The 24,767-nt window shown below is 39.9% G+C and overlaps 3 protein-coding genes across 5 annotated transcripts; 2 read left to right on the top strand and 1 right to left on the bottom strand.

Moving 5' to 3' along the window:
* Positions 1–7,897: 7,897 nt before the first annotated feature.
* Positions 7,898–10,769, bottom strand: cldn1 (claudin 1). The gene is made up of 4 exons (XM_048163610.1): positions 10,371–10,769; positions 8,813–8,977; positions 8,584–8,668; positions 7,898–8,248 (listed from the first exon to the last, which is right to left on the bottom strand). The coding sequence occupies exons 1-4, from the start codon at positions 10,591–10,593 to the stop codon at positions 8,089–8,091; spliced, it is 633 nt and encodes a 210-aa protein (XP_048019567.1). The 5' UTR covers positions 10,594–10,769; the 3' UTR covers positions 7,898–8,088.
* A 1,590-nt stretch (positions 10,770–12,359) lies between these two features.
* zgc:153913 (carboxypeptidase N subunit 2) lies at positions 12,360–15,701 on the top strand. 2 transcript variants are annotated; one of them, XM_048163580.1, is made up of 2 exons: positions 12,360–12,507; positions 13,425–15,701. In XM_048163580.1, exons 1-2 carry the CDS (start codon positions 12,504–12,506, stop codon positions 14,948–14,950), a joined length of 1,530 nt encoding a protein of 509 aa, XP_048019537.1. In that variant the 5' UTR covers positions 12,360–12,503; the 3' UTR covers positions 14,951–15,701. The 2 variants fall into 2 exon arrangements, with proteins under 2 accessions (XP_048019537.1, XP_048019538.1); XM_048163581.1 differs by having other exon boundaries at positions 12,376–12,507; positions 13,428–15,701.
* A 2,893-nt stretch (positions 15,702–18,594) lies between these two features.
* Positions 18,595–21,503, top strand: LOC125250814 (mas-related G-protein coupled receptor member A5-like). 2 transcript variants are annotated; one of them, XM_048163593.1, is made up of 3 exons: positions 18,595–18,798; positions 19,302–19,423; positions 19,590–21,503. In XM_048163593.1, exon 3 carries the CDS (start codon positions 19,617–19,619, stop codon positions 20,610–20,612), a length of 996 nt encoding a protein of 331 aa, XP_048019550.1. In that variant the 5' UTR covers positions 18,595–18,798; positions 19,302–19,423; positions 19,590–19,616; the 3' UTR covers positions 20,613–21,503. The 2 variants fall into 2 exon arrangements, with proteins under 2 accessions (XP_048019550.1, XP_048019551.1); XM_048163594.1 differs by lacking the exon at positions 18,595–18,798 and having other exon boundaries at positions 19,295–19,423.
* Positions 21,504–24,767: the final 3,264 nt, after the last annotated feature.

The raw sequence follows: 24,767 nt of genomic DNA, 5'->3' as shown, positions 1-24,767 counted from the left end.
CTCCTCCTTACCTCCGGCTCCTCCTCAGTCCTCACTCCCACTAGTTCTCAGTTCTCCAGCAACCTGGCTCCACCTCAGCTTCTTGTCACTGCAGCTCCACATAGACCTCCTAGTCCTCCAGTGTTGCCCGGCCCTTCCGTCCCTCGGACTCCACCTGGGTCTTCACCTCTCCTGTCATTATCTCTGTTATCTTCTCCCAACATCGATTCTGCCATGGGTCTTCATCCTGGCTCTGCTTTGGCTCTGGATCCTGTGTGCATTTCTTTTTATAGTGATCCTTTACATTTAGGTTTTACCACACGCAACCATGACAGAACATCAAACCCTCATATAAAGTAAAAAGGATAAAAAAAAAACAAGAAAGAAAGAAGAATGTATATACCAGCTGTCTGCTTGGTCCTGCTGGAGAGGATGAACCTGACACTGTTCATCTACTGCAACCCTAGATGTATATAAAAGTATAGCTGATGAGCAGCAAGCACACCTGATGAATCGTCATCCAAACATTCACCTCAATAAAATACCTTTGAATTAAAACTTGCGGATTGATATGTTTAAGGTGCTTCTATCTGGAGACCTTTACAAGTGCTTTCACAGAATAGCAAGAATGATAGTAGGAGGATTGCTTCAGTTAAGATTCATTTATAAAGAAAATGTCAGTTAGTGCTGACACAGTTTGTGGGATTGGAGGTTTATGCAGTCAGAAAATGCTTTCAGTTTGCAAGTAGTAATTAGTGGTATTGTCCACATAATCTCTCAAGAAACACCAGACATACACACATACACAACACCGTAAACAGATCACAGTCTACTCCATTCTGCAGTTGTAGACTTGCTCTCTATTAGTTAACCACACTGATCTAGATTTGAGCACATTAATCAAAACAAAACATGAAGCACCAGATTATGAGACTGACAAACACTATATCAGTGATGTTATACTTTATGAGGATTGTTTTGCAGTTTTAGATTTAGAGTTGTAAAGTTTAAAGTTCTATAAATACTACTTTTAAATGTATTTTCTTTGTGAATTGTTTGAATTGTATTTTTTACTTCCAGAAGCATATTGTTGCTGTATATCGCTCAGCTAGGCTAAATATCCCCAAAAACCTGGTTGGATAATAAAGACCTGATCATAAACCCTCTAAACACCGCTGCAAAATTAAAACGAGTACTTTTCAAATAAAAATAATTTGCAGAAGTGAAAAGTAAGAGTAAAATTTAGGCTACGGTTTTGTTTGTTTGTTTGATTGCTTCAGAAATGTAATTAAGAAAAAATTCAATTATTCAGTTTAAATTGCACTTGAGTAAAGTACAAATCCAGTAAAATAATATTAAAGTAATCAGGTGAAATTACTCAAGTATTTCACTGGGTTTAACACACACTAGACTGCACATGGCTCGTGTTTCTGAGATGTTGGTTAATATATATTAGAAAATATACTGAATCATCTACATGAGCCAATGATGCTTGAACCGAGTATTGGACAACGATGATATATTTTTAATGTATTTTGTTTATTTTTGCTTGTACTTTTTGTTGAACTGTTATTAACATTATTGATTTTTAAACAACATTCAAGATCAAGATGGCGCCGCGCATGGCAGCCACAGTGCTTAGCTCTTCAGTGTTTGTTCTGTTTTTGTTAGTTTTTCCTGTTTTCTGTTTTTCAAACACCATCAGTTTTACCAGGGATGAACTGCTGAACATTCGGCAGTTCACACCACAAAATCTTTTTCCGGATTTCGATTATTCAGACGTTTTGTTGAATGTTGTAGTCGGCGGAGCGGCAGCGCTGTTTAGATGCTTCAGGACGCGCAGACGGGGAAAGCGCGCCGGCGCCCTCGTGAAGCTCAGACAGCGCGGATTAAGAACGCCGCTGCCTAGCATCCATCTGGCGAATCTCCGCTCTCTGCCCAACAAAACGGACGAACTCCTTCTGCTCTCCCGGACAAATAAGGATTTCTCGAACTCGGCTGCTCTGTGCTTCACGGAAACCTGGCTGAACGACGCCATTCCGGACAGCGTGTTATGTCTGCCGGGCTTTCAGCTGTTTAGATCAGATCGCGACGCTGAATCAACGGGGAAATCGCGCGGCGGCGGGACGTGCTTTTACATCAACGAAAGGTGGTGTTCAGATGTAACGGTGTTAAAGAAGATGTGCTGTCCAGATCTTGAAACACTCTTCATTAACTGCAAACCGTTCTATTCGCCGCGGGAGTTTTGCTCGTTCATTCTGGTGAGCGTCTACATTCCTCCGCAAGCGCACGTGAGCTCGGCTTTACAGTTACTCGCTGATATGATCACAGAGAGCGAGCAACAACACCCGGACTCTGTTCTTATCATTCTCGGGGACTTTAATAAAGCGATTCTCTCACGTGAACTGCCCAAATACAGACAGCATGTTACTTGTCCCACCAGAGACAGTAATATACTCGACCATTGTTACACAGCAATAAAGGATGCATATCACTCTGTCCCACGGGCAGCTTTGGGGCTCTCTGATCACTGTCTAGTTCATCTCATACCAACCTACAGGCAGAAACTGAAATCAGCTAAACCTGTAGCAAAGACTGTAAAGAGATGGACCACCGAAACAGAGCGGGCTTTACAAGCCTGTTTCGAATGGACTGATTGGAGTGTTTTTGAAGTTGCTGCCACCGATCTGGACGAGCTCACAGAGACTGTTACATCATATATCAGTTTCTGTGAGGATCTGTGCATTCCTACAAAGACTCATTTATCTTACAACAATGACAAACCCTGGTTCACTGCAAAACTCAGCCAGCTCCGTCAGGCCAAAGAAGATGCTCGCAGAAAAGGGGACAGAGTCTTGTACAAACAGGCCAAATACACACTGGAAAAGGAGATCAGAGTGGCAAAGAGGAATTATTCTGATAAACTTCGGAATCAGTTCTCTTCTAATGACACGGCTTCAGTGTGGAAAGGTCTGAAAGACATCACCAACTACAAGACACCATCCCCCAGCTCTGTGGAGAATCAACGACTGGCAGACGATCTGAATGGGTTTTATTGCAGGTTTGAAAAATCACCATTCACACCTCCATCAACCCCACTCTCCCCCACACCTGCAATTCAGTTCAGTGAAGATGACGTGCGCCAGGTCTTCAGAAAGAACAAGAGAAGAAAGGCACCAGGCCCAGACAGCGTTTCACCAGCCTGTCTGAAAACCTGCGCTGACCAGCTGGCCCCCATCTTCACACAGATCTTCAACAGATCACTGGAGCTGTGCGAAGTCCCTCATGCTTCAAACGCTCCACCATCATCCCTGTCCCAAAGAAACCCAAAATTACTGGACTAAATGACTACAGACCTGTGGCTCTAACGTCTGTGGCCATGAAGTCATTTGAAAGACTGGTTCTGGCTTTTCTGAAGGACATCACTGGACCCTTACTGGACCCCCTGCAGTTTGCTTACCGAGCAAACAGGTCTGTGGATGATGCAGTCAATATGGGACTGCATTATGTTCTCCAGCATCTGGACAGACCAGGGTCTTATGTGAGGATCCTGTTTGTGGACTTCAGCTCTGCTTTTAACACCATTGTCCCATCACTCCTCCAGCCTAAACTAACTCAGCTCTCCGTGCCCACCTCTGTCTGTCAGTGGATCACCAGCTTCCTGACAGACAGGCAGCAGCTAGTGAGGCTGGGGAAATTCTCATCCAGCACCCTCACCATCAGCACCGGCGCCCCTCAGGGCTGTGTGCTCTCCCCACTGCTCTTCTCCCTCTACACCAACGACTGCACCTCTAAAGACCCCTCTGTCAAGCTCCTGAAGTTTGCGGATGACACCACACTGATCGGCCTCATCCAGGACAGTGACGAGTCTGCTTACAGACTGGAGGTTGAACAGCTGGCTGTCTGGTGCAGTCTTAACAACCTGGAGCTCAACACGCTCAAGACAGTGGAGATGATCGTGGACTTCAGGAAAAACCGACCTGCTCTCCCCCCACTCACCATCATGAACAGCACTGTGACTGCAGTGGAGTCATTCAGGTTCCTGGGCACCACCATCTCCCAGGACCTGAAGTGGGACAACCACATCGAGTCCATTGTGAAAAAGGCCCAGCAGAGGTTGTACTTCCTTCGCCAGCTGAGGAAGTTCAACCTACCACAGGAGCTGCTGAAACAGTTCTACTCTGCCATCATTGAATCCATCCTCTGCACTTCAATTACCGTCTGGTTCAGCTCAGCTACCAAATCTGACCTCAGAAGACTACAGAGGGTAGTCCGGTCTGCTGAGCGAATCATTGGCACAACCCTCCCCACTCTCCAAGAACTGTACTTATCCAGAGTGAGAAAAAGGGCAAAGAAGATCACTCTGGACCCCTCACATCCAGCACACTCCCTCTTTGAACTGTTGCCATCCGGTCGACGCTACAGAGCCCTGAGCACCAGAACGACCAGACACAGGAACAGTTTCTTCCCTCAAGCAATCCATCTCATGAACACTTGACAAACACGGAACACACAACACTATTACACATTATTTACTTAAAACACTTATTTATATCTCAATTTGCACACATAATTGTACATACAATTGTCTATAATATATATTGTCTTTTGCTTTTTTTGCACTTTGTCTATCTTGTAAATTTGTATATTATTATTTTATTCTTTTTATTATGTGTCTTGTCTTGTCGCTGTTACTCTGTTGCACTGTGGAGCTTCTGTCACTAAAACAAATTCCTAGTATGTGTAAACAACATACCTGGCAATAAAGCTCTTTCTGATTCTGATTCTGATTCTGATTAAGTAATGATCGATGTGAGTGGTGATCTGCTGCCCTCTTGTGTTTGGATCTAAACATTCAGCCTGAACATTTCCATTATATTTTGAGCTTTACAGTTTTTTTTTTTTTTTTAAATGCTCAAGCTAAATGTGGTACTTGAGGCCCACTCAGTGAAACCATTCACTCGTGTATCTATCTTCAGACCAAGTCTGAAATACTGCAGACACATTATCTGCTTTACACTTAGTTTGCAATTGTAAAACAAACTTTTTGAAAAATGCTAAACACAGTTCTCTACATCAGACACATGACTAATCAAAACTAACTGCTCTTGTTGAACATATTGACGTTAATATCACAGAAACATCTGAGAAATCTCTGATTCTAATCTTTGTTAGATTCTAACCTTGTTGTGCAAAACTCTTCACTCTTCATACAGCAGTGGGCTTCATGGCAAGAATCATCAAGGGCTGCCCACAATCACATGACTGACTGTTTTCACGCTCGGGTCACATTTTCTCACACAGAGACAAAAGTTACTTTATTTCTCCGTCAGTCCAAGTGAAGTCAGTGTCTCTTTTGACACCAGTGTGTGTTTCTGTAGCATGTTTCATCAAACACTATCAGTGAAGATTCAATATGAACTTTGCTGTAAAAACCACATTATATTTTAATTTCTATCACATACACAGCCTACAAAAGTATGTTCTAATAACATTTTGCTAACGGTCCCATCAAGTTATGAAACATTATTATCTCTGAACATTCAAAACATCCTGTTTTTAAAGTGTTTAAATAAATTCTGGGTTAAATGAACATTAATGGAACATTCCATTTTTTTCATTCTTCAAACATTATGAGAACGTTACTTTTGAATGTTCTCTTAATGTTCTGAAACAAGTACAAACATTTAAAAAACAATGATGATGTATAAATAATGTTTTTGTGCTAACATTTTGAGAACATTATTAAAAGCCAGATAATGCTGAACAAACATTCTATTAACATTACCGGAAGAACGTTTGTTCATAACCCAGCCAACATTTCCATGTGGGTTTTTGATGGGCTGTCACTTGGGCTCTGCATTTGCAACCCGAACGGAGGCCAAAGAAATATGTCCATCGGCTCCACATGGACCCCGTGTATGTCAGCCCATAGGGGCACATGACAGGGCTGCCCATTTAGATGTTCATTATATGGCACAATTGGGTTCAAAATGTGAGCTAATAATGGGGCCAAGGTGGGCTACACACAAAAACCTCATGGGGCCCACATGAATGATCACCTTAACCAAGCTGGGGCCCATATTCAGAATGATAAATGATAATTATTGAATTAAATATCAGCTTTTCATGAACTTACAAACCCCTGCACTTCCTTCACCAGACACTAGGGGTTTGAGAAACAGCTTCATCATCTTCAGTGCATGAAAAAGACAACATACGTACACACACTACTACAATCAGATCACCATATAAATGTGGTAATTTATGTTTATTAAAGACATATGTTAAAAAATGAGAGCTTATTCTCCCTTCACTAACACACTCATCATTCACTGACAGCCGCCTCACCCCCTCTCCATCTCTCACATTCACAGGAATCGGTGGGTGTGTGGTTACAAGCCTAGCAGCATCTCATCTAATTCATTTCTGTCTACATAAAACTAAAATGTTATGTGTCACATATTCAACTTATGCAATCTAAACTTAAACGTCCGTGCATATTCTGTCTTTGACTGGCACAAATGTATTACAAGAAAAGTCCTTTCTTATGTCATTGTCACTACTTCCCACGGCCCTTGTTGAATGTAAGAGAAAATTAATTGGTGATGAGATTTAGATTTCATTATGATTCAGTCACAGTCTGGTTAGTATAATGGACAGATCAGATCTCAGCTCACATTATAATGAGTGTGAAGTAATGCTACATAATCTATCCACCCCGGACAAACTGTGTGTGTTTATTCTTGACTGTGATTTGTGGTGTGCTTTGTCTGATAGTGAGTGGTGCTTGTCTGATAATGTGTTTGCTGAGACTCATCTGTAGGCTGAGGATGTTGAGAAACACACCTCCGTCGCTGTGCTGCTCTTCATTATCAGAGTTTATGAGCACAACCTTGAAGTAATGAACACATGGTGATATTTCCGTCCTAACTGTGTGCTGTTGTTCTGTTCTGGTGGATAATGTGGGAGGAATGTGTGCAGGTCCACACAGGTTCAACCCGGAGCATGTCCAAACACACACACACACACACACACATACACACACACACACGATAGAGAGCAAACACCCCGCTGAGCAAATCTTTAGCAGATAAACTCACCTGAAACTTAAACCCATGAATCTTCCACTATTATCATGTATTTATAACAGCAGTTGAACTACACTGGAAAACAGAGTCAAGCTGAAGTGTGTAATAGTTTTGGATGTTCAAATACTTTCTTTATATTCAGTCATTTAAAGTTTGTTTCACCATCACTGCATCAGCCCGACACTCTCACACTAGCTGTGTTTCTATCCATACATTTTTAATGTGGATTTTGCAATATAAAAGAGTGCTGGATGGAAACATCAGGATAGGCATTAAATCTTAAAATGTGCATAAAAAACTTGCGTGCTAAATTCTTCCGATAACAAGAAACACGTATAAACTATATTGGAAACACATTTACTGAATAAATCCCTCTATGTGTGACAATAAACTCATGTGACTTTGGAAAACTGGACTAACCAGTGGACCAATCGCATCGCAGGATCTCAAACATTGGTTTGGTGGTTCTGAGTCAAAGTCTGTCATCAGAATGATTTGGATTAATTCCTCCAGAAGCGTCTCACACGATTGTGTTCCCAAACACCAGCATCCGAACGCAAGATCACATGATGGCGTTTATTGTGTTTCGTCTGACGCTCTGAGATTAACTCATTTATGATGGAGGAAAAAGAGCCCAAAACTCGAAACTTACACTTTTATTATGTTTTGCGCCAATTTTCTAGGGAGTTATTCACAAACGTTTTATGCCATGTTCCAATTTTTCACACAAGTTTAATTCACTGACTCAGAGTTGGGGGCGGAGCTGTCTGTTTTACTGACCAATGGCAGACAGGGGCGTGACACATAATAATGAATTGTTCATAACATCAATGAAAAAATGAATTTTATTATTAAAATATTTTATTAAGTAGTGAAGCAACACATTGATTTAAGCCTTTTGAAACATCGTGAGAAGTTTTGGCATTACAACACATACAGTAATAAAGTACATACAGAAACTGATTGGCACATCACTGGCAGACAGAGGTGTGTTCATATGACTGCTGATCCTGGGGATTCACACGCGGTCCGTTCCCGGTCGTCCTGCTGCGCGGGAAGGAGGCGGGTATGATTTCCCAGCAGCTTTGCTCGAACAGTTACAGCACAGCATGCTCCCGCCGATCACGGCCAGCGCCGACGCTCCCCAGCCCACGTACAGAGCCTTGCCAAACTCAAACCTGTCAGCACACGAGTCAACATCAGCACCTGACCACTGAACCACAGTCACATGACCATTTAGAGCCATGCCTGTGTGTCACATGACTTCACCATGGATGTTCAAGACACAATTCAATTAATGAATAACAATATGCACTATAATCAAGTCACATCTTTGGATGGATTATTATTGAATTATTAAAAATTAAGATATTAGACGTAAAGCCACACATGCTGAAAAACTGAAATATTAATAATAAAATGTAAGGATTGACCCAAACCATAAATATAATGTGACTCATCTAGCTGTAATAAATTAAGCTGGCATCATTTGAACCGTTAAACTGACGCTCACCTGCCATTTGTTGGAGTGAACGGGTCGAAGAACTTTCGTCTTATGTTTTCTCCATACCAGCTTGTGGCAGAAAGAGCACAAACCCTTGTAGAAATAAGAAGAGATTTGACATGAACATGCTGCTGTCTTAGGACTTTCATAACTTTGTTGACCTGGTTAATCTCAGCGCTCTTCTGTGTCTTCACACATTAGTTGTTTCTGGAATGAATGAAAGTGAATAGCAACTTATCTGCGATGATGAAGAGGACGCCTCCAGCCATGGCCACCTTGTTCTTCAGCTCTGTGTTGTCAGACAGGCAGGTTGTGCACTTCATGCCGACGGCGGCGACCAGCAGACCGATGCCACACAGGAAGGCGGCGAGGATCATGAGAGCGCGAGCGCCCTGAACTTCCCCTGAGAGAGCCACATTACATCATTGTATCACATCCCATCCCATCTCATCTCATCAATGGATTACATCGCATCCCTTCACATCACATCACATTTCATCCCTTTCAATCACACCCCATCCCAGCATCGTATCGCATCACATCCAATCGCATTGTCAAGTCAAGTCACCTTTATTTATATAGCGCTTTTTGCAAACAGATTGTGTCAAAGCAGCTTTACAGTTAAGCATTGTATCGTCTCCCATCCCATCGCATCCCATCATCGTATCGCATCCCATCATATCCCATCCCATTGCATCCCATCATCGTATCGCATCCCATCATATCTCATCCCAACGCATCCCATCATCGTATCGCATCCCATCATATCTCATCCCATCGCATCCCATCATCGTATCGCATCCCATCATATCTCATCCCAACGCATCCCATCATCGTATCGCATCCCATCATATCCCATCCCATCGCATCCCATCATCGTATCGCATCCCATCATATCTCATCACATTGCATTCCATCATCGTAGCACATCGCATCCCATCAGCTGATTCACCAACAGTCCAGGCTTGTTAAACATGATTAAAACAATATTTCATAAAAGATAAGGTCTATCCATTTTGATTTCACAGTGACTTTATTCAAATGTAAGAAAATAAGTCCCTGATCATGTGACCATTTTCAGTTTATTCAATTGGTTATGCTGGTAATTTAAAATTAAATGTAAAAGAAACAGAAGAAACAGAAGTGTAAAAGAGAATAATTTTCACCCACTCCATATGTTTTCGACACATTCAGTGTTGCTCTGAAAGGAAAATACCTGGAGCCCATCGGGAAAAAAGTTCTAAAGAATGTTATTTCTGTCTTGTGTCTAGTTTAAACATTTTAAATATTTTTTCTTGATTATGTGAACCTTAAGGGAACATTCTATTGTATCATTCTTCAGTTTAAACATTATGGGAACGTTACTTTTGAATGTTACTTTTGAATGTTACTTTTGAATGTTCTGAAATAAGGAGTAACAAGGTAGAAACTAAAATGTTTCAGAAAAACGTTCCATGAACGATGTATAAATTGTGTTTTTGTGCAAATATTCTGAGAACATTATTAAAGACCAGATAACTTTTAAAGAACGTTCTATTAACGTTACTAGAAGAACTTTGAGAGAACATTCTGTTAACTTTGTGAATAGAGACAGAAACTTTTTTTTTGTCTTCACTTATTGTTACACAAATACAGCTCGAGCTCAGATGAAGATTAAAGTCTTAAACTAATACATCCAGAGGTTTAGATCATTCTACACATCTGTTGAAGAATTTGCGGTATTCGTCTGACTTGTCTGGACATGCGCAGGAATAAGTGGTCTCTCTCTCTCACACACTGAACGGATGAACTCGTACCTGGTAGCTGCAGTAAGGAGTCGTATGTTTTACACTGGAGCTGCCCGGTGCTCTGAGACACGCAGGACTGCCAGAGCCCCTCGTACATGGCCTGGGCGGTGATGATGTTGTCTCCGGCGTATGAGGACATCTTCCACTCGGGCATGGCTGTAGATGCGATGAGACCCAAGAGACCCAGAAAAGCCAAAGTGTAGCCGAGGAGCTGCAGACCCGCGTTGGCCATCTGTGCGCCTGAACACTGAGTTAAAGACCGCTGGAGGGAGAGAGATGAGCTGAGAGCCGCTCGAGTTGCTGCTGACACCTGAATGAAACTCCTCAAGCATCATCATCATCATCATCATTATCATCATCCTCACGAGCTCTGAAGCCACACCTGAAGATCCTCCCACCGCTCGAGGCTGCAGTTTCACACAACTTCACACTGCGCAGTAATAAAAAACAACAACAACAAAACTTACACACCCCTCCAAAAGTTTGGGAACACTCCTGGCAAAGTGTGGTTTTGGACGATATCAGCATAAATCCTTATCATTTTTTGGTGCAAATACATTAAGGTAACTTGACATTATTATTGAAGACCAGCAATAATAATTTTCATTTTGATAACATAATAATGGCAATATATACATGTCAAAGTCAGACATGCCCCTTTGCCAGCTGTGATGCTGGTTACTGGATTAAACTTGGCCCAGGTTTGTAAAAGATGTTTGGGTCAGCACACCTTAATAGCTTCAACAATTGATTTCCAATTAAGTTTAGAATACAATGAACCAATCAGAACCCAGTTTAGGTCAGATAGCTGCTAATGCTGGATATATTGATTAATCGAAAATTTAAGATTTTTCTACGTATAAACAATTTATGTAATAAAATATGTTTTTGTAGTTTGTGTTGTTCCTTATCAGTGCAAAATTATCACAAATTAAAAAGGATTCATGCCAATATTGTCCAAAACCCCACTTTTCTAGAGCGTTTCCAAACTTTTGGAGGGCAGTGTATGTTAAAGAATAATTATATGACAACAAAATAAAATAAAATAAAATAAAATAAAATGAAATAAAATAAAATAAAATAAAATAAAATAAAATAAAATAAAATAAAATAAAATAAAATAAAATAAAATAAAATAAAATAAAATAGTAGGCTATCCCAGCTGCACTGAACAAAAATGGTAACCTAAAAAGGCCAACATAAACATTTACTGGTTAAATTAACTAAATTAACAGGTTTGCTCACAGTCAAAAATATTATTTAATATTGCTAAATCAACCTAAATACATTAATCTACACAAACAAAATGTATTTTTATGTGTTAAATTAAGTAAATTATTTAACTACTTTTTACAACATGGAACATCCTGTGAACTTTACGAACAACTGTTCTTCTAGTAACGTTAATATAACATTTGTTCAAAGTTATCAAAACAGAGAACATTAAAATGTAACGTTCCCATAATGTTTGAAGAATGATCCAATGAAATGTTCCCTTAACACTCATATAACCAGGGAAAAACATTTAAAACATTTAAAAACTGAATGTATGAAATGTAATGAATATGAATAGACTGATAGATGTTAGTGTGAATCACTGTAGACATGATGAGAGGAATGTGTTCTTGTGTTCTTATTACACTTTCTCAAAATAACACAAGTGGGGCCTGTGACAATGTGATATGATTGAATCTGTAAATCATGTTGAATTATTTGCTGTTTAATGGTGAACAGCGTTCACAGATCTGAAATCCATCTGAATTCTGTTGACCACAGAAAAGCAAATAAATCAAAACACACACCTCTTGTGTTGCTCAACTGTCTGCACGGGTCAATCCATAAGTCTTGCTCTGCACAAATACATCCACTGAAATCCGTCCTCTGTCGGCTCTGTTACCACCACATGATCACTGTATTTGGGAGAATTCATTATTATTAATGTTGAACTAAAAGAATAATGATTTGAGCAGTATAAGTGCATGCAGTCAGTGTGTTTTAGCTGTTTGAGGGTCTGAAACTGATCAAACCATGATGATGTCACAGATAGAGCTGACCAATCACCATCAGTGTCCTCAGACCCAGAGTTCATCTGAGAGTCACTGACGTCGCTCATTTCTCCTGGAGCTGGACGTGTGCGAGGGCATGGGTGAGAATACCATAAATTTCTAAAGAAAGAACCAGTAATTAATCATTTTCAATATTAATTTTGTTATTTTATTTATATATTTATTTTTGTAGTCCCCTGAGCCATTTTATGGGCAAATTTAAATGTTCTTTGTGGATAATATTAAAATAAATACGTTTCTTTTAAATGACTAAAATGTGATCTTAGAAAAAAAAATCATTACCATTAGTTAGGAATCATGAACAATGAAAAATATTATTTTACAGCTTTTATTAATCTAGGTTAATGTAAATTCATAAATATACTAATTTTCATTGTTTACATACTTAACAATAAGTTCCCATTAGTTAACGTTAGTTGACGCATTGACAAACATCAACTAACAATGAGCAAACAGTATTTATTAATCTTTATGTTAGTTAACAAAAATACTAATTGTTTGTTCATATTTGCTCCGGTCCATTACAGATACAACTTTTGATTTTAATAATGTATTAGTTAATATTAACTAATAACTCATATTAATAAATGCTTCAGAAGTGTTATTTCATAGTCAGTTCATCTTAAATATTGTAGTTATCTAATGTTAATAAATCAAACTTTATTGTAAATTGTTTCTGCACTAATAATATCAAAGTACTGGGTCTGATTTCTGAGGGAACGCACACGCTGACAAAACATACGCTTTGGATAAAAGTGTTTGTCAAATGTACTGCAACCTTACATTTACTTTCAATGATCAAGACCTAATGTACATTTGATGAAGTCAAGTTTTCTTCTACTCAGTGTAATGAATGTTCATGTAAATGCAGAGACGATCTCTGACCTGTTAAAACTGCATATGAGAGTTGTTTAACTATTATTTTTGGATGTGAACACAGCCCAAACTTCGAAGAGACGCAGTGACTGAAACTGAACTGTGGCTTTTCTTTTCCCAGAAGTCATGAGCAAACACTGGGCTGCGCTCCTGCTCGTCCTGATTCAGCTTCACTGCAGCGACTGCTGTCCTGAACTCTGCCAGTGCTTCTCCGCTGCAAAGGTCGTCTGCGCAGACGACGACATGAGAACCCTACCTGTCAACATCTCAGAACAGGTCAGAGAGCTGATTGTAGTGGCGTCGGGCGTCACGCATCTGGACAGCCATTCCTTCAGAGAGAACCTCACACTCACCAAACTGGTCGTCCTCAACGGCGTCTTGAAAACGGTCTCACACGACGCCTTCGACCGCCTGCTTGAGCTGCAGGAGCTGGACATCAGTGGAAACTCTAACTGGTTGATGTTTGACGTGCGGACCTTCAGCTCGCTGACCAACCTGACAAGACTGCTTCTCAACAACAACAAGATCAGCATTCTGGACGGCGGCATTTTTGACTCCTTGCAGAAACTGGAGATGCTGCAGTTGAGGGCGAATATCTTGTTGTCTGTGCCCGATCGTCTCTTCCATCGTCTCCACAAACTGCAGGAGCTGGACCTGTCCTTCAACCAGATCAGCTTGGTCTCGGCGGATGTTTTCCAGAACAACTCTCTCCTGAGAGTGCTCTCACTGCAGACCAACATGATCCCGCAGCTTCCGGCAGGGATCTTCGCCCACCTGGATCACCTGGAGGAGCTGAACCTCCGCAGCAATCACATAAGTGACCTGAGCACTGACGTGTTTCCGTCCAGCCTGCGGAAGCTGATCCTCAAGAAGAACGCGCTGGCGCAGCTTCACCCCTCTGTATTTCACAAACTGCATCACCTTACCTATCTGGACCTGTCTCAGAATAAGCTCTCTGAGGTTCCTTCAGATCTCTTTCAGAACCTGATCTCTCTGAAAAAGCTGGATTTGTCCGAGAACCAAATTACGACGCTGCCTGGCACCGTCTTCAAAGGACTGTTCAGTATAAAAGCCATCCATCTGCAGAAGAACAAACTGAACTCACTGGAAGTGGGTCTGCTGAAGGATCTGCACGACATGGAGCAGCTGTACCTGTCCATGAACAGCCTACAGAGCATCCCTGATGGCTTTTTCGATGAGCTGGACTTCCAGTGCATCGTTCAGCTCCACGGGAACCCCTGGCGCTGTGACTGTGGGATACAGTATCTCTCCGACTGGCTGAGGAACAACCTCAGGAACGTGGAGGACGTGACACGGGTTTACTGCCAAGCTCCCAGGTTTATTCGGGGACACGGCGTGGTGTCTGTGGAGAAGGAGCGGCTCGACTGTGCGAAAAACTCCAGCTCTGCGTTTCAAAGCTCCTCCGACACAAACATTACAGAGATCCCAGTTCATGGCAATGATGGCGGTGGCGTTCGCTGCTCGCTCCGAGATGCCAATGACGTGGCAACCATTCAGTGCAAACTCACTAAATGCACAAGCGTGAGGTTTCAGGCTCTTTTTGAATTTGTGGATGGAAGTGAATCGGAAACAGTCGTGAGCGAAGAGTGGCTAGCGCCTGCCGGATGCTCCAATGGGACTACTTAGTGTTCTCACTCTCAGAAAAAATTAGATGAGAAAAATTAGAAAAATGGTAAAACAGCTTGTCCCTGTAAAGCCTTACACACTTGTTTTTTCAGTCCAATGTGTTCATCTTGAAATATTACTAACAATATCAAAGTTATTCTAATGTTTACTGGACAAAAATCAGTACATATTTCACAGAAGAAAGATACGTGAAGCTGAGCTGAAGGTGGACATTTGTACTAAAAGACTTTTACTTAAAAAAAAGCCTAAACTATCAATCAGAGGACAGAAGGACTGTAGTAAATTGTGTGCAACAGGGTTATCAGCGAAGTTTTGATCATGTTGGTAATTTAGACGCCTTAGAAATTTGCATTTCAAATATAATACAGTTATATGTTTAAAGCGATACTATGAACTTTTAGGGTGAATAAAGAATAAACTTGTCTCTTTAAGGGTTCTGCCCCTGTGACAAGCTGTCATTTTTTGCACTTCTTTTCTGACAGAGTCCCAGAATGCTTTTGATGTAGAGCTGATTCTCTCGCTGGCGTATGTTAATGACTAACCCAAGCGTAGGCCAGACTCATGACAGTGGAGACGAATCAATGTGGGACGTGATAAGAGAGGTGGATGAACTGATCCTGTGCGGGTCAAAGAACAGTTATAAGTCTCAACCACAACACGGTTCATACGAAATATCCAATAAACTACACTTAGTTGCACTTACATTCATGCTACTGTTTTAAAGCAATAAATAATAAACTGGAAAAGCATTTGTGCTGCTTTTGTGTTTGTCATCTCTCTGGAGAAATGAACCATGTTTTTAAGTCTTTAAAGGGGATCTATTATGTACAAAGTCTTGATTTTGTTTTTGGGCTCTACTAGAATAGGTTCCCTTTCAAAGTGAGACTTCAATGCTGCATCTTGGTGTTGATGCTATGGGGAACGCCATCAGTGTGACCGGTGTCACATGTAAACACATGGCAGTATTCATTGGCGAGTATAAAAGGGTGCCTGAGCTACATATCACCAACTCTTTTGTTTTCAGATTTGTTTGTAGTGCATTGAAAAGAAGATGAAACCTGGGGGTTGACACACTATTGACTCTGGCCTTGTCCCGTAGAGTCGCTGTGTTTGTGCATATTCACAGCTTAGTGAGGCAGGCATTTCTGGGGTATTGAGTTCCCCATAGATTCACCAAGACACAGCGTTGAAGTTCCATTTTGAAAAGGAACGTGTCATGATGTGTATGTAACCCGTTTCTCTGAGAAGGAGAATGAGACGCTACATCTCATTGCCATGCTTGCCTGCGAACCTCCTACATACAAAGAGATGGTGACATGTATTACAGGCTCCCTTTTATACTCACGGGCTCCACTTGTGACATCATAGACTGCCATTTGCCAATGAATATGGCCATGTTCTTACATGTGCTTCAGACACCGGTCACACTGATGGCGTTCTCCATAGCATTAACACCAAGGCGCAGTGTCTTGTTCACCTTCTTATGGAACCGGGTTGAATACACAACCTGAGATGTTTTAATGCTTCCTCATATTCTCATTGTTGCAGCTCCTCTCTTCCCAGTCTGTCAGTAACGCTCTGTTTAGATCCTGTCTCTATGAAGCCCCTCCTTCTGAAAAGCACAATGTGCTCTGATTGGCCGGCTGGAGCAGTGTGTTGTGATTGGTGTTTGGGAAATGTCCCACCCCTTACCATAACCGCCAGTTTCAACACACCACTAACTAACTCAAACAGGCCCCGCCCCTTTATTCTGCACATTATTTAAATGAGGAATATTGTAAAGACTAAAATTATTATATCCTGTAACTGAAAGGTAGCAGAACCTTTGCATATGGCAAATAAATGGTAAATTTACAAATTGCAGTTTGTACATAATTTATAAAGAAGATTTGCAAATGATGTGTAACACATTTACAAGTGATAAATAGTTTACACTTTAGGTTAGAGATGCAGAAAGCTTTGTAAATGATTCATGCGTTTACACATCATCTATAACAGGTGTTGAACACTTTGTAGTGTGTACTGCAGTGTGAGTGCTGACTGGTGAGGGTACAGACAGCTGTCTTCTCCGACACACATGGAGTGTTTAACTCTGTGCACCTGATGTGAGCTTCAGTGGAAGGTAAAACCGGTTCAGAGGTTCACTTCATCACTAGACCCCACACACTCCACACAGAACACAAGTCTGTGCTGATGAGTGAAAGGATTTAATATAATCGACTAGAATCACCTGACTGTAAAGCATTTATAAATGTTTATCCACTTCAAAACAAATAAATTACTCTTCTTAAAAATGGTGCTTTAGTATACCTGCATGTTTGTGCTTTTGACCAGCTTACAACTTCATCAATAAATCATATACTGATCAATTACTAATGGTTTATTCATCATTTGTTTATGATTAACCATTGTTTATTGAGATGATACAAAACAATTTTGAAATAAATAATTCAATGATTTATAAGTGATAAATAATGTATTAACTAATGACTTATCAACCATCTACTAATGATCTGTTTGATTTATTTCATGATTTACACATTTTTAAGATAACATACATTTGTAAATCGTTAGCATGTCACTTATTAATCATTTATGATGTTTTGTAAATTAACTAATCATTCATAAATGACTTATAACTGAACATTATTATAAAGTGTTACCCACAAATCTTACCAATCAAGCATGTATATGGAGTTTGCCCACTAAAGTTGTGATGTTTCATCAAACAAATGTGACATTGAAGGATAATTTCAGGAGGAAACAGTAAACATTCATGTTACATTAGAGGTGGTTTGTGACATGCATAATGAATTAATGCTGATGGGAAATGAGGAAATGTGCGATCACTACTGAATCTCTTGATAACAAGCTTTTGAAAACAGAGTAAAAATCCCCCACATCCACTCAATCAGGGAAGAGTTTTCTAACGGCAGAAACCAAACCATTATGATCCTCAGTAGAAGTGCTTCAAGTTCAATCCTTCATGACTGAAACTTTAAAGAATACATAAAAACTGTATTGTTCATCATTTTAGCTATTATAATCTTTAAATCATCATGAGTGAAATATATGCATCACGTGGCTTTTGTGTTCACGATCAACATGTTAATGAAAGTGTTCATTACTGTCATTATTTACCATTAAGATCAGATGTGTTTGATTATTCTGCTGTGAAAAACTCTAGTGTTCACCATATCTGAACATCAATTATGATTTCACCAATATTAATAGATATTAACACAACATAATTAAAAATTTGGAATACACATTTATAATGATTTGTAAATGTTTAACAGATAAAGTTAGTATACTTTACATTTATCACTACATCAAGTGTCAGTAATTATAATCAGATGTAAATTAGTGAACATTACTAAAGCAGTGCAGAATCAAACTAACTCAAAGTTTACTGACGGATCGATGTGGAGCTTCACAAACATCAGAGTCTGAATGAAACTCAAGATAAAGATGCAGAGATTTTGTTTTCAGTAGAAAAAGTTGCTCTAAGGTTTTGTCTTTATTTTGCTCTCACTGCATAATCATAATTTGATAAACTTACAGAATGACAGAATCCGAGTATTATATCACTGTACACATTTTCCTCTCAATAACACTTGAGGCTCTTTGTTTCAGTGGTTTTCTCATTTGAAGTTTGGTTTTGTTTGCTGATGCGGCTGTGTGTCCATTAAGTGTTAATGATGTTTAATGCATCTTTGTTTGATGTTTCCGGAGTTATTCAGGCTATAAAAGAGCGCTGAGCAGCTCATAAACACCATCATCTTCTGATGAACAGCGTCTTCAGTCCACAGTCTGATTCCAGGTCAGATCAGGAGATCATCTCATCGGTGAGTTTATATCATCAACTATCTTTGTGTTTCAGCCTCTGGAATCACTGTGATCATTTGTGTTTAAACTAGTTTCCTTTAATGAACATTGTGTGTGATTTCAGTACAGCAGATCCAAATGGAAAAACTACAGATTTCCATTTCTTAAAGAAAATGGGCTTGAAAAGCAGCAGAAGAATCAATATTTCAGGAAGATCATGTCATTTCTGTTTCCTCTCATGATCATTCGTGGGTTTCTTATTTTACTGAGGATATGAAAAACACTGAGTGAAGTTTAAAAATGAAATCAAGCAGCTGCAAAGCATTTCTCAGTTTACTTCAGTCGTCGTAGTTGAGCCGAACCAGTTCTGAAAGTTAGACTGGTTTTTCACTCAAACTATCATTGTTAGTTAATCGTGTCCTTTCAGGTAATCACAGTTTCACTCGTTGATCAGATTGTTTGTCTGTAATCTCTGTCATTTCCTACATCAGATCAACAAGCTTTAAAATGTGTGTTTTTCCAGTGCAGCGAATGAAGAGCTCTTCAAACACGTGAAACATCTGTCAGTCTGTGTGCTGCTCCACAAACCTTCTGCTTCGACTCGCTTTGACCTGCAGAACAAACACACAAACTACTGTCAGTAACGTAAGTTCTTCCAGATTTATTCCTCCATTAATAAACCATTGAACACTTACAGTTGAGCTGAACTGAATATTCACAACAACAGCATTCTTGTGTTATTGTTCAGATGGAGGATTTTCAATATTTAATCTTACATGTTTTTCAAACTAATGACTGGTTTGTTATTTAGTGCTGCCTGTCAAGATTTCATGAAACAATGGAACAAAACACCAGCTTCAACGGATCAAGTGAAGATTATTATGATGAAGAGGAATTGTTGCATGAGCTAAATGAATTTGACAAGAAACACGATATTGCAGCATCATTATTCATCTGGGTCATTTCAGCCATTGAGATTCCCATCATGATCTTAACTCTGGTGGCGTTGTGTGCTCTTATCAAATCTCAGCGCTCTGCTCCAGTTTTTGTTATTCATTTGATTCTTTCAGATCTCATTCAGATCATTTGTATCATAATGAAGACAATCGATTTCACACCTGAAGTGTATATTGGATTCAAGTTATATATATTCTTTAGGGCATATCATTACAGTTTGATTGCGGGTGTGTATTTTATGGCGTGTGTTGCTTTTGAACGATATCTTCTGGTTTCTCATCCTATCTGGTACAAATCTCACCATTCACTAAAAGTCTCCTGTGTTATTTCTGTGATCATCTGGTTTGTTCCTCTGATCTTTGTAGACATAGACTTTGATTCGCTGTCTTTTGGATATGTGAAGCGATCGATCGGCTGTTTTATCCCCTACCCGATAATCATTCTGTGTTTTGTTGGTACTCGTCGCGGTCTTTCACACGCAATATCTCTTACTTCTCTAAAGCGACGATTGATTTTGGGAAGTTTGTTCCTGGTGCTGCTGACTTACACATTTCTCATTCTCCCCTTTGTAATCCTAGATTTTATTGTCACGACTTTTCCCAAGTTAAAGTACAGTTTATTATTTGATAAAGTTTTTTTTTTTTCTAAACACCTCCTGTATCTGAACCCACTCGCTGACTGTTTATTGTACTTGTTCATGAGGCCTGATGCTGGTGATTTAATGAAGTCTGTTCGCTGCTGTTGTAGGACTGACACACATCAGAATTCGACACACAGTCGGGACGAACACTCTCGAGACAGTAGAGCCACGTTTGCCTGCTGTGTTTCAGTGCAAAATCCTGCGTCTCGTTCACAGACCGCCTGCAGTTCAGTTTAAACAGATGAAATAGAGCTGAACTGATGAAATGAAGACAGTGTCATTCTATTCATCACAAACAGGTTTATCAGAGAAAACTCTCGATTCATAAAGAAAACACACACAGTAAAGAGAGTTTTATCCAAAGATGTATTGATGAACACTTACTGTTGAAGCTTCTGCTGACTTTCTGTAGCAGCAGTAATTTCTCATTCAATGGAGAGGAGTTATAATCCAGAGTAGTGGATCAATGGTTTGCCTTCATAAAGAGCGTCTCATTGCAGTCGTGGGGAAATGCTGTAGGATCAATGTTCCCGCAGTAAAACAGGTCCAACAGTCTGCTGGATCCTCCACACACGAGCAGGTTTCAGCGTGAACACTGCGTTCAGCATCAGTTCTGATCACTACATCAGTGCAGACGCACACATGCACACAAACACCCTTTATTCTGACTTAATTTCCCGCTAGACTCACAGTTTAATGTCATATTCCTGCTTGTCAGCTAGTGTTCGTAATGCATGTACATTTATCACACTCTTTTTAGCAGATAATTACTATTCATGCTATTAAAAGGATGAAAAATGACACTTTACCTTCATGTTGATCAAAAGAAGAATAACTTTCTTTCTACTGTGGAACATAAAAGACAATATTTTGAGATTATTCTGTCCATATATTGTAAGTCAGTGGACAGTTTTGGGTGAACAATCCCTAAAAACACTTGATTTCAAGTGCATGAAGTATATCAGAAGTGTACTAAGTTTATATAAATATTATCCAGGAGTTATTAGTAATATTGTTGTGTTTATAGAAGTGTTTCATATAGTTGACTGTATCATATGGAGTCAGAGACTGTCCTGTATTCTCTCTTTTCTATCATTAATATAATTAAAGAGCTCCAGTTCTCCTGTATCTGTTTCTGTCTGTGTTTATTTGACTAATAACAGCTGGAATAGGCTGCTGGATTATAGTCACCATTGGGCTAAGTCAAGTCACCTTTATTTATATAGCACTTTTTACAATGCAGATTGTGTCAAAGCAGCTTTACATTGATAACTGGTACATAATTTTTGCTGCACAGCAGCTCTTCAAGAATAGTGTCAATGCAGGCAGATCAAAGCACTGTTGAATAAATGTCAAGAATACTATTGAATGTCAAATGTCAAGTGTCCCCAACTAAGCAAGCCAAAGGCGACAAGTGGCAAGGAACCCAAACTCCATCAGGTGACATCAGGTGGCAAACAAGTGGCAAATAGGTGTTAAAATGGAGAAAAAACCCTTGGGAGAAACCAGGCTTAGTCAGGGGGCCAGTTCTCCTCTGGCGAACAGTGCTTTGTTACGATTCAGGTTGCTATCATAAGTCTGATAGGATCGTAACAATCAAAGTATTTATTTCAGTTCCATCCAGTTGAGGATCGTATTCATCACGCCGGTATGGACTAGAGCTGAAGATCTTTGAACCCGACGGGACCCGACGGATTCGGCCGGGTTTGGACTTAATATCTATCATTTTACACGGGCTCGGACTTGCGCTCCGGCTTGCGCTGTAAATGAGCGGACATGTGATGCGTTTCGATTAGCGCGAGAAAGATGGGAAAATCTACAGTAAGCTGACTGGGATGATAACGAGGTCACTCGCTACATTAAAACGGCTGTCATGGAAAATGAAATAGATGTGGAAGATCAACAAACCATCCTACCCAAAACTTGAAAAATTAGCCAGATCAGTAGGTAGGCCTACTATGCATCCCGGCCAGTACCAGCAGCAGTGAAAGGGTGTTCAGTGAGCACAGGACTGCGCTGAAACTATCAGTGGATTCAATAATTTTCCTCCACAAAAACATGTAGCCTAATCTTGGTGAGTAAAGGTTTTTAAAATTATAACTAAATATTAATTGAGTCTTAAATGCATAATGTAGACAGAGTATAGGCTAATGTTGGCATTATTTTTTTTTTTAATTTCAGCTGCTATTTACTGTCGTGTTGAGGCTGGATTGTGGAGAGAAGTGGCGAAGCCTTTATCTTAATTTCGTTATTGCCAAATACCGATCTTAATTTAGAATTTATCTTAATTTAATTTGTTAAGAAATTATTTTTATATGCTAAGTGTATGCCTAGGCATATTTAGAGTGCTGAGATGTTACAGAGGACTTATTTTCTTTGTTACAACTTCCAAGTAGCCTACGTTAGTCATGAATAAATTATGTTAAAACATGTATAAATGACTCATTCTTGACAAAAGCTGTATGTGTGCACACATTTGAATAATGTCGGGCTGTAAACGTGTTCGGGCTTTTAAAAAGCTGTCAATCAAAATGTATTTGTCAGGCTCGGGCCGAATTCTGTCGGGCCTAACTTTTAAGGCCCGATTACAGCTCTAGTATGGACAGTCTGTTGAGGAGCTGTGCTACTGGCTGTCGTGTCGATGATGTCTTCACAATGGATAATCTAGTCGACTTGATCTCTGCTGATACTTCAGGGCTGCGTTGTGGTCGTGTCATGGCACCGGTCCTTGGTCTCAGCTGGATACGGCCCGGATCCGGTTGACTACGGTAAACCTCGGGATAAACAGAAAGACTCATATTAGCGTAGATGCCATTCTTTTTCTGATGTAACGAGTACATCTGGTGTTATAGGAAGTGTTCCCGGTTCCGGCTGAACTAATTTATGCAGCCTAATAATCCTTTAACGGATTTGAAAATATAAATTGATAATGTGTTATGTGTATGCCAGGTTAAAGAGATGTGTTTTTAGTCTAGATTTAAACTGACAGAGTGTGTCTGCATCCCGAACAATGCTAGGAAGATTGTTCCAGAGTTTAGGTGCCAAATAGGAGAAGGATCTGCCGCCTGCGGTTGATTTTGATATTCTAGGTATTATCAGCTGGCCTGAATTCTGAGATCGCAATAAACATGAAGGACTATAATGCATTAAGAGCTCGCTCAGGTACTGGGGAGCTAAACCATTTAGTGCTTTGTAATTAATTAGCAAGATTTTAAAATCTATACGATGTTTAACAGGAAGCCAATGCAGTGATGACAGAACTGGGCTAATATGGTCATACTTCCTAGTTCTAGTAAGAACTCTAGCTGCTGCATTTTGTACGAGCTGTAGTTTATTTATCAAGCGGGAGGAACAACCACCCAGTAAAGCGTTACAGTAATCTAGTCTCGAGGTCATGAACGCATGAACTAACTGTTCTGCATTTTTCATTGAGAGCATATGTCGTAGTTTAGATATATTTTTCAGATGGAAGAATGCAGTTTTACAGATGCTAGTAACATGGCCTTCAAATGAAAGATTGGTATCAAAGAGCACACCCAGGTTCCTAACTGACGACGAAGACTTAACAGAGCAGCCATCAAGTGTTAGACAGTATTCTAGGTTATTACGTGAAGAAGTTTTCAGTCCAAAAATTAGAGTACAGAGTGAAAAGCAACGGTCCTAGTACTGAGCCTTGCGGTACTCCATATTTAACTTGTGATCGATATGACATCTCATCGTTTACTACTACAAACTGATAACGGTCAGATAAGTATGATTTGAACCATGCCAATGCAATTCCACTAATGCCAACATAATTTTCGAGTCTATTTAGAAGAATATTGTGATCAATAGTGTCAAATGCAGCACTAAGATCCAGTAACACTAATAGAGAGATACAACCACGATCTGATGATAAGAGCAAATCATTAGTAACTCTAATGAGAGCAGTCTCAGTACTATGGTACGGTCTAAATCCTTTTTCTTTCTAAATAGGAATATAGTTGTGATGAAACTGCCTTTTCTAGAATTTTTGACAGAAAAGTGAGATTTGAGATCAGCGTGTAAATGATTAATTCTCTAGGATCAAGATGTGTTTTTTTAATAAGAGGTTTAATAATAGCCAGCTTAAAAGTTTTTGGTACATATCCTAGTGATAAAGATGAATTAACAATATTAAGAAGAGGATCTATGACCTCTGGAAGCATCTCTTTCAATAGCTTGCCCATGCTTGCCTGCGAACCTCCTACATACAAAGAGATGGTGACGTGTATTACAGGCTCCCTTTTATACTCACAGGCTCCACTTGTGACATCATAGACTGCCATTTGCCAATGAATATGGCCATGTTCTTACATGTACTTCAGACACCGGTCACACTGATGGCGTTCTCCATAGCATTAACACCAAGGC

The sequence above is a fragment of the Megalobrama amblycephala genome, linkage group LG17 (assembly GCF_018812025.1).
Source record: "Megalobrama amblycephala isolate DHTTF-2021 linkage group LG17, ASM1881202v1, whole genome shotgun sequence".
Lineage (NCBI taxonomy): Eukaryota > Metazoa > Chordata > Actinopteri > Cypriniformes > Xenocyprididae > Megalobrama > Megalobrama amblycephala.
The sequence above is the reverse complement of the archived record's forward strand: the minus strand, read 5'-3'. Positions and strand labels throughout refer to the sequence as shown.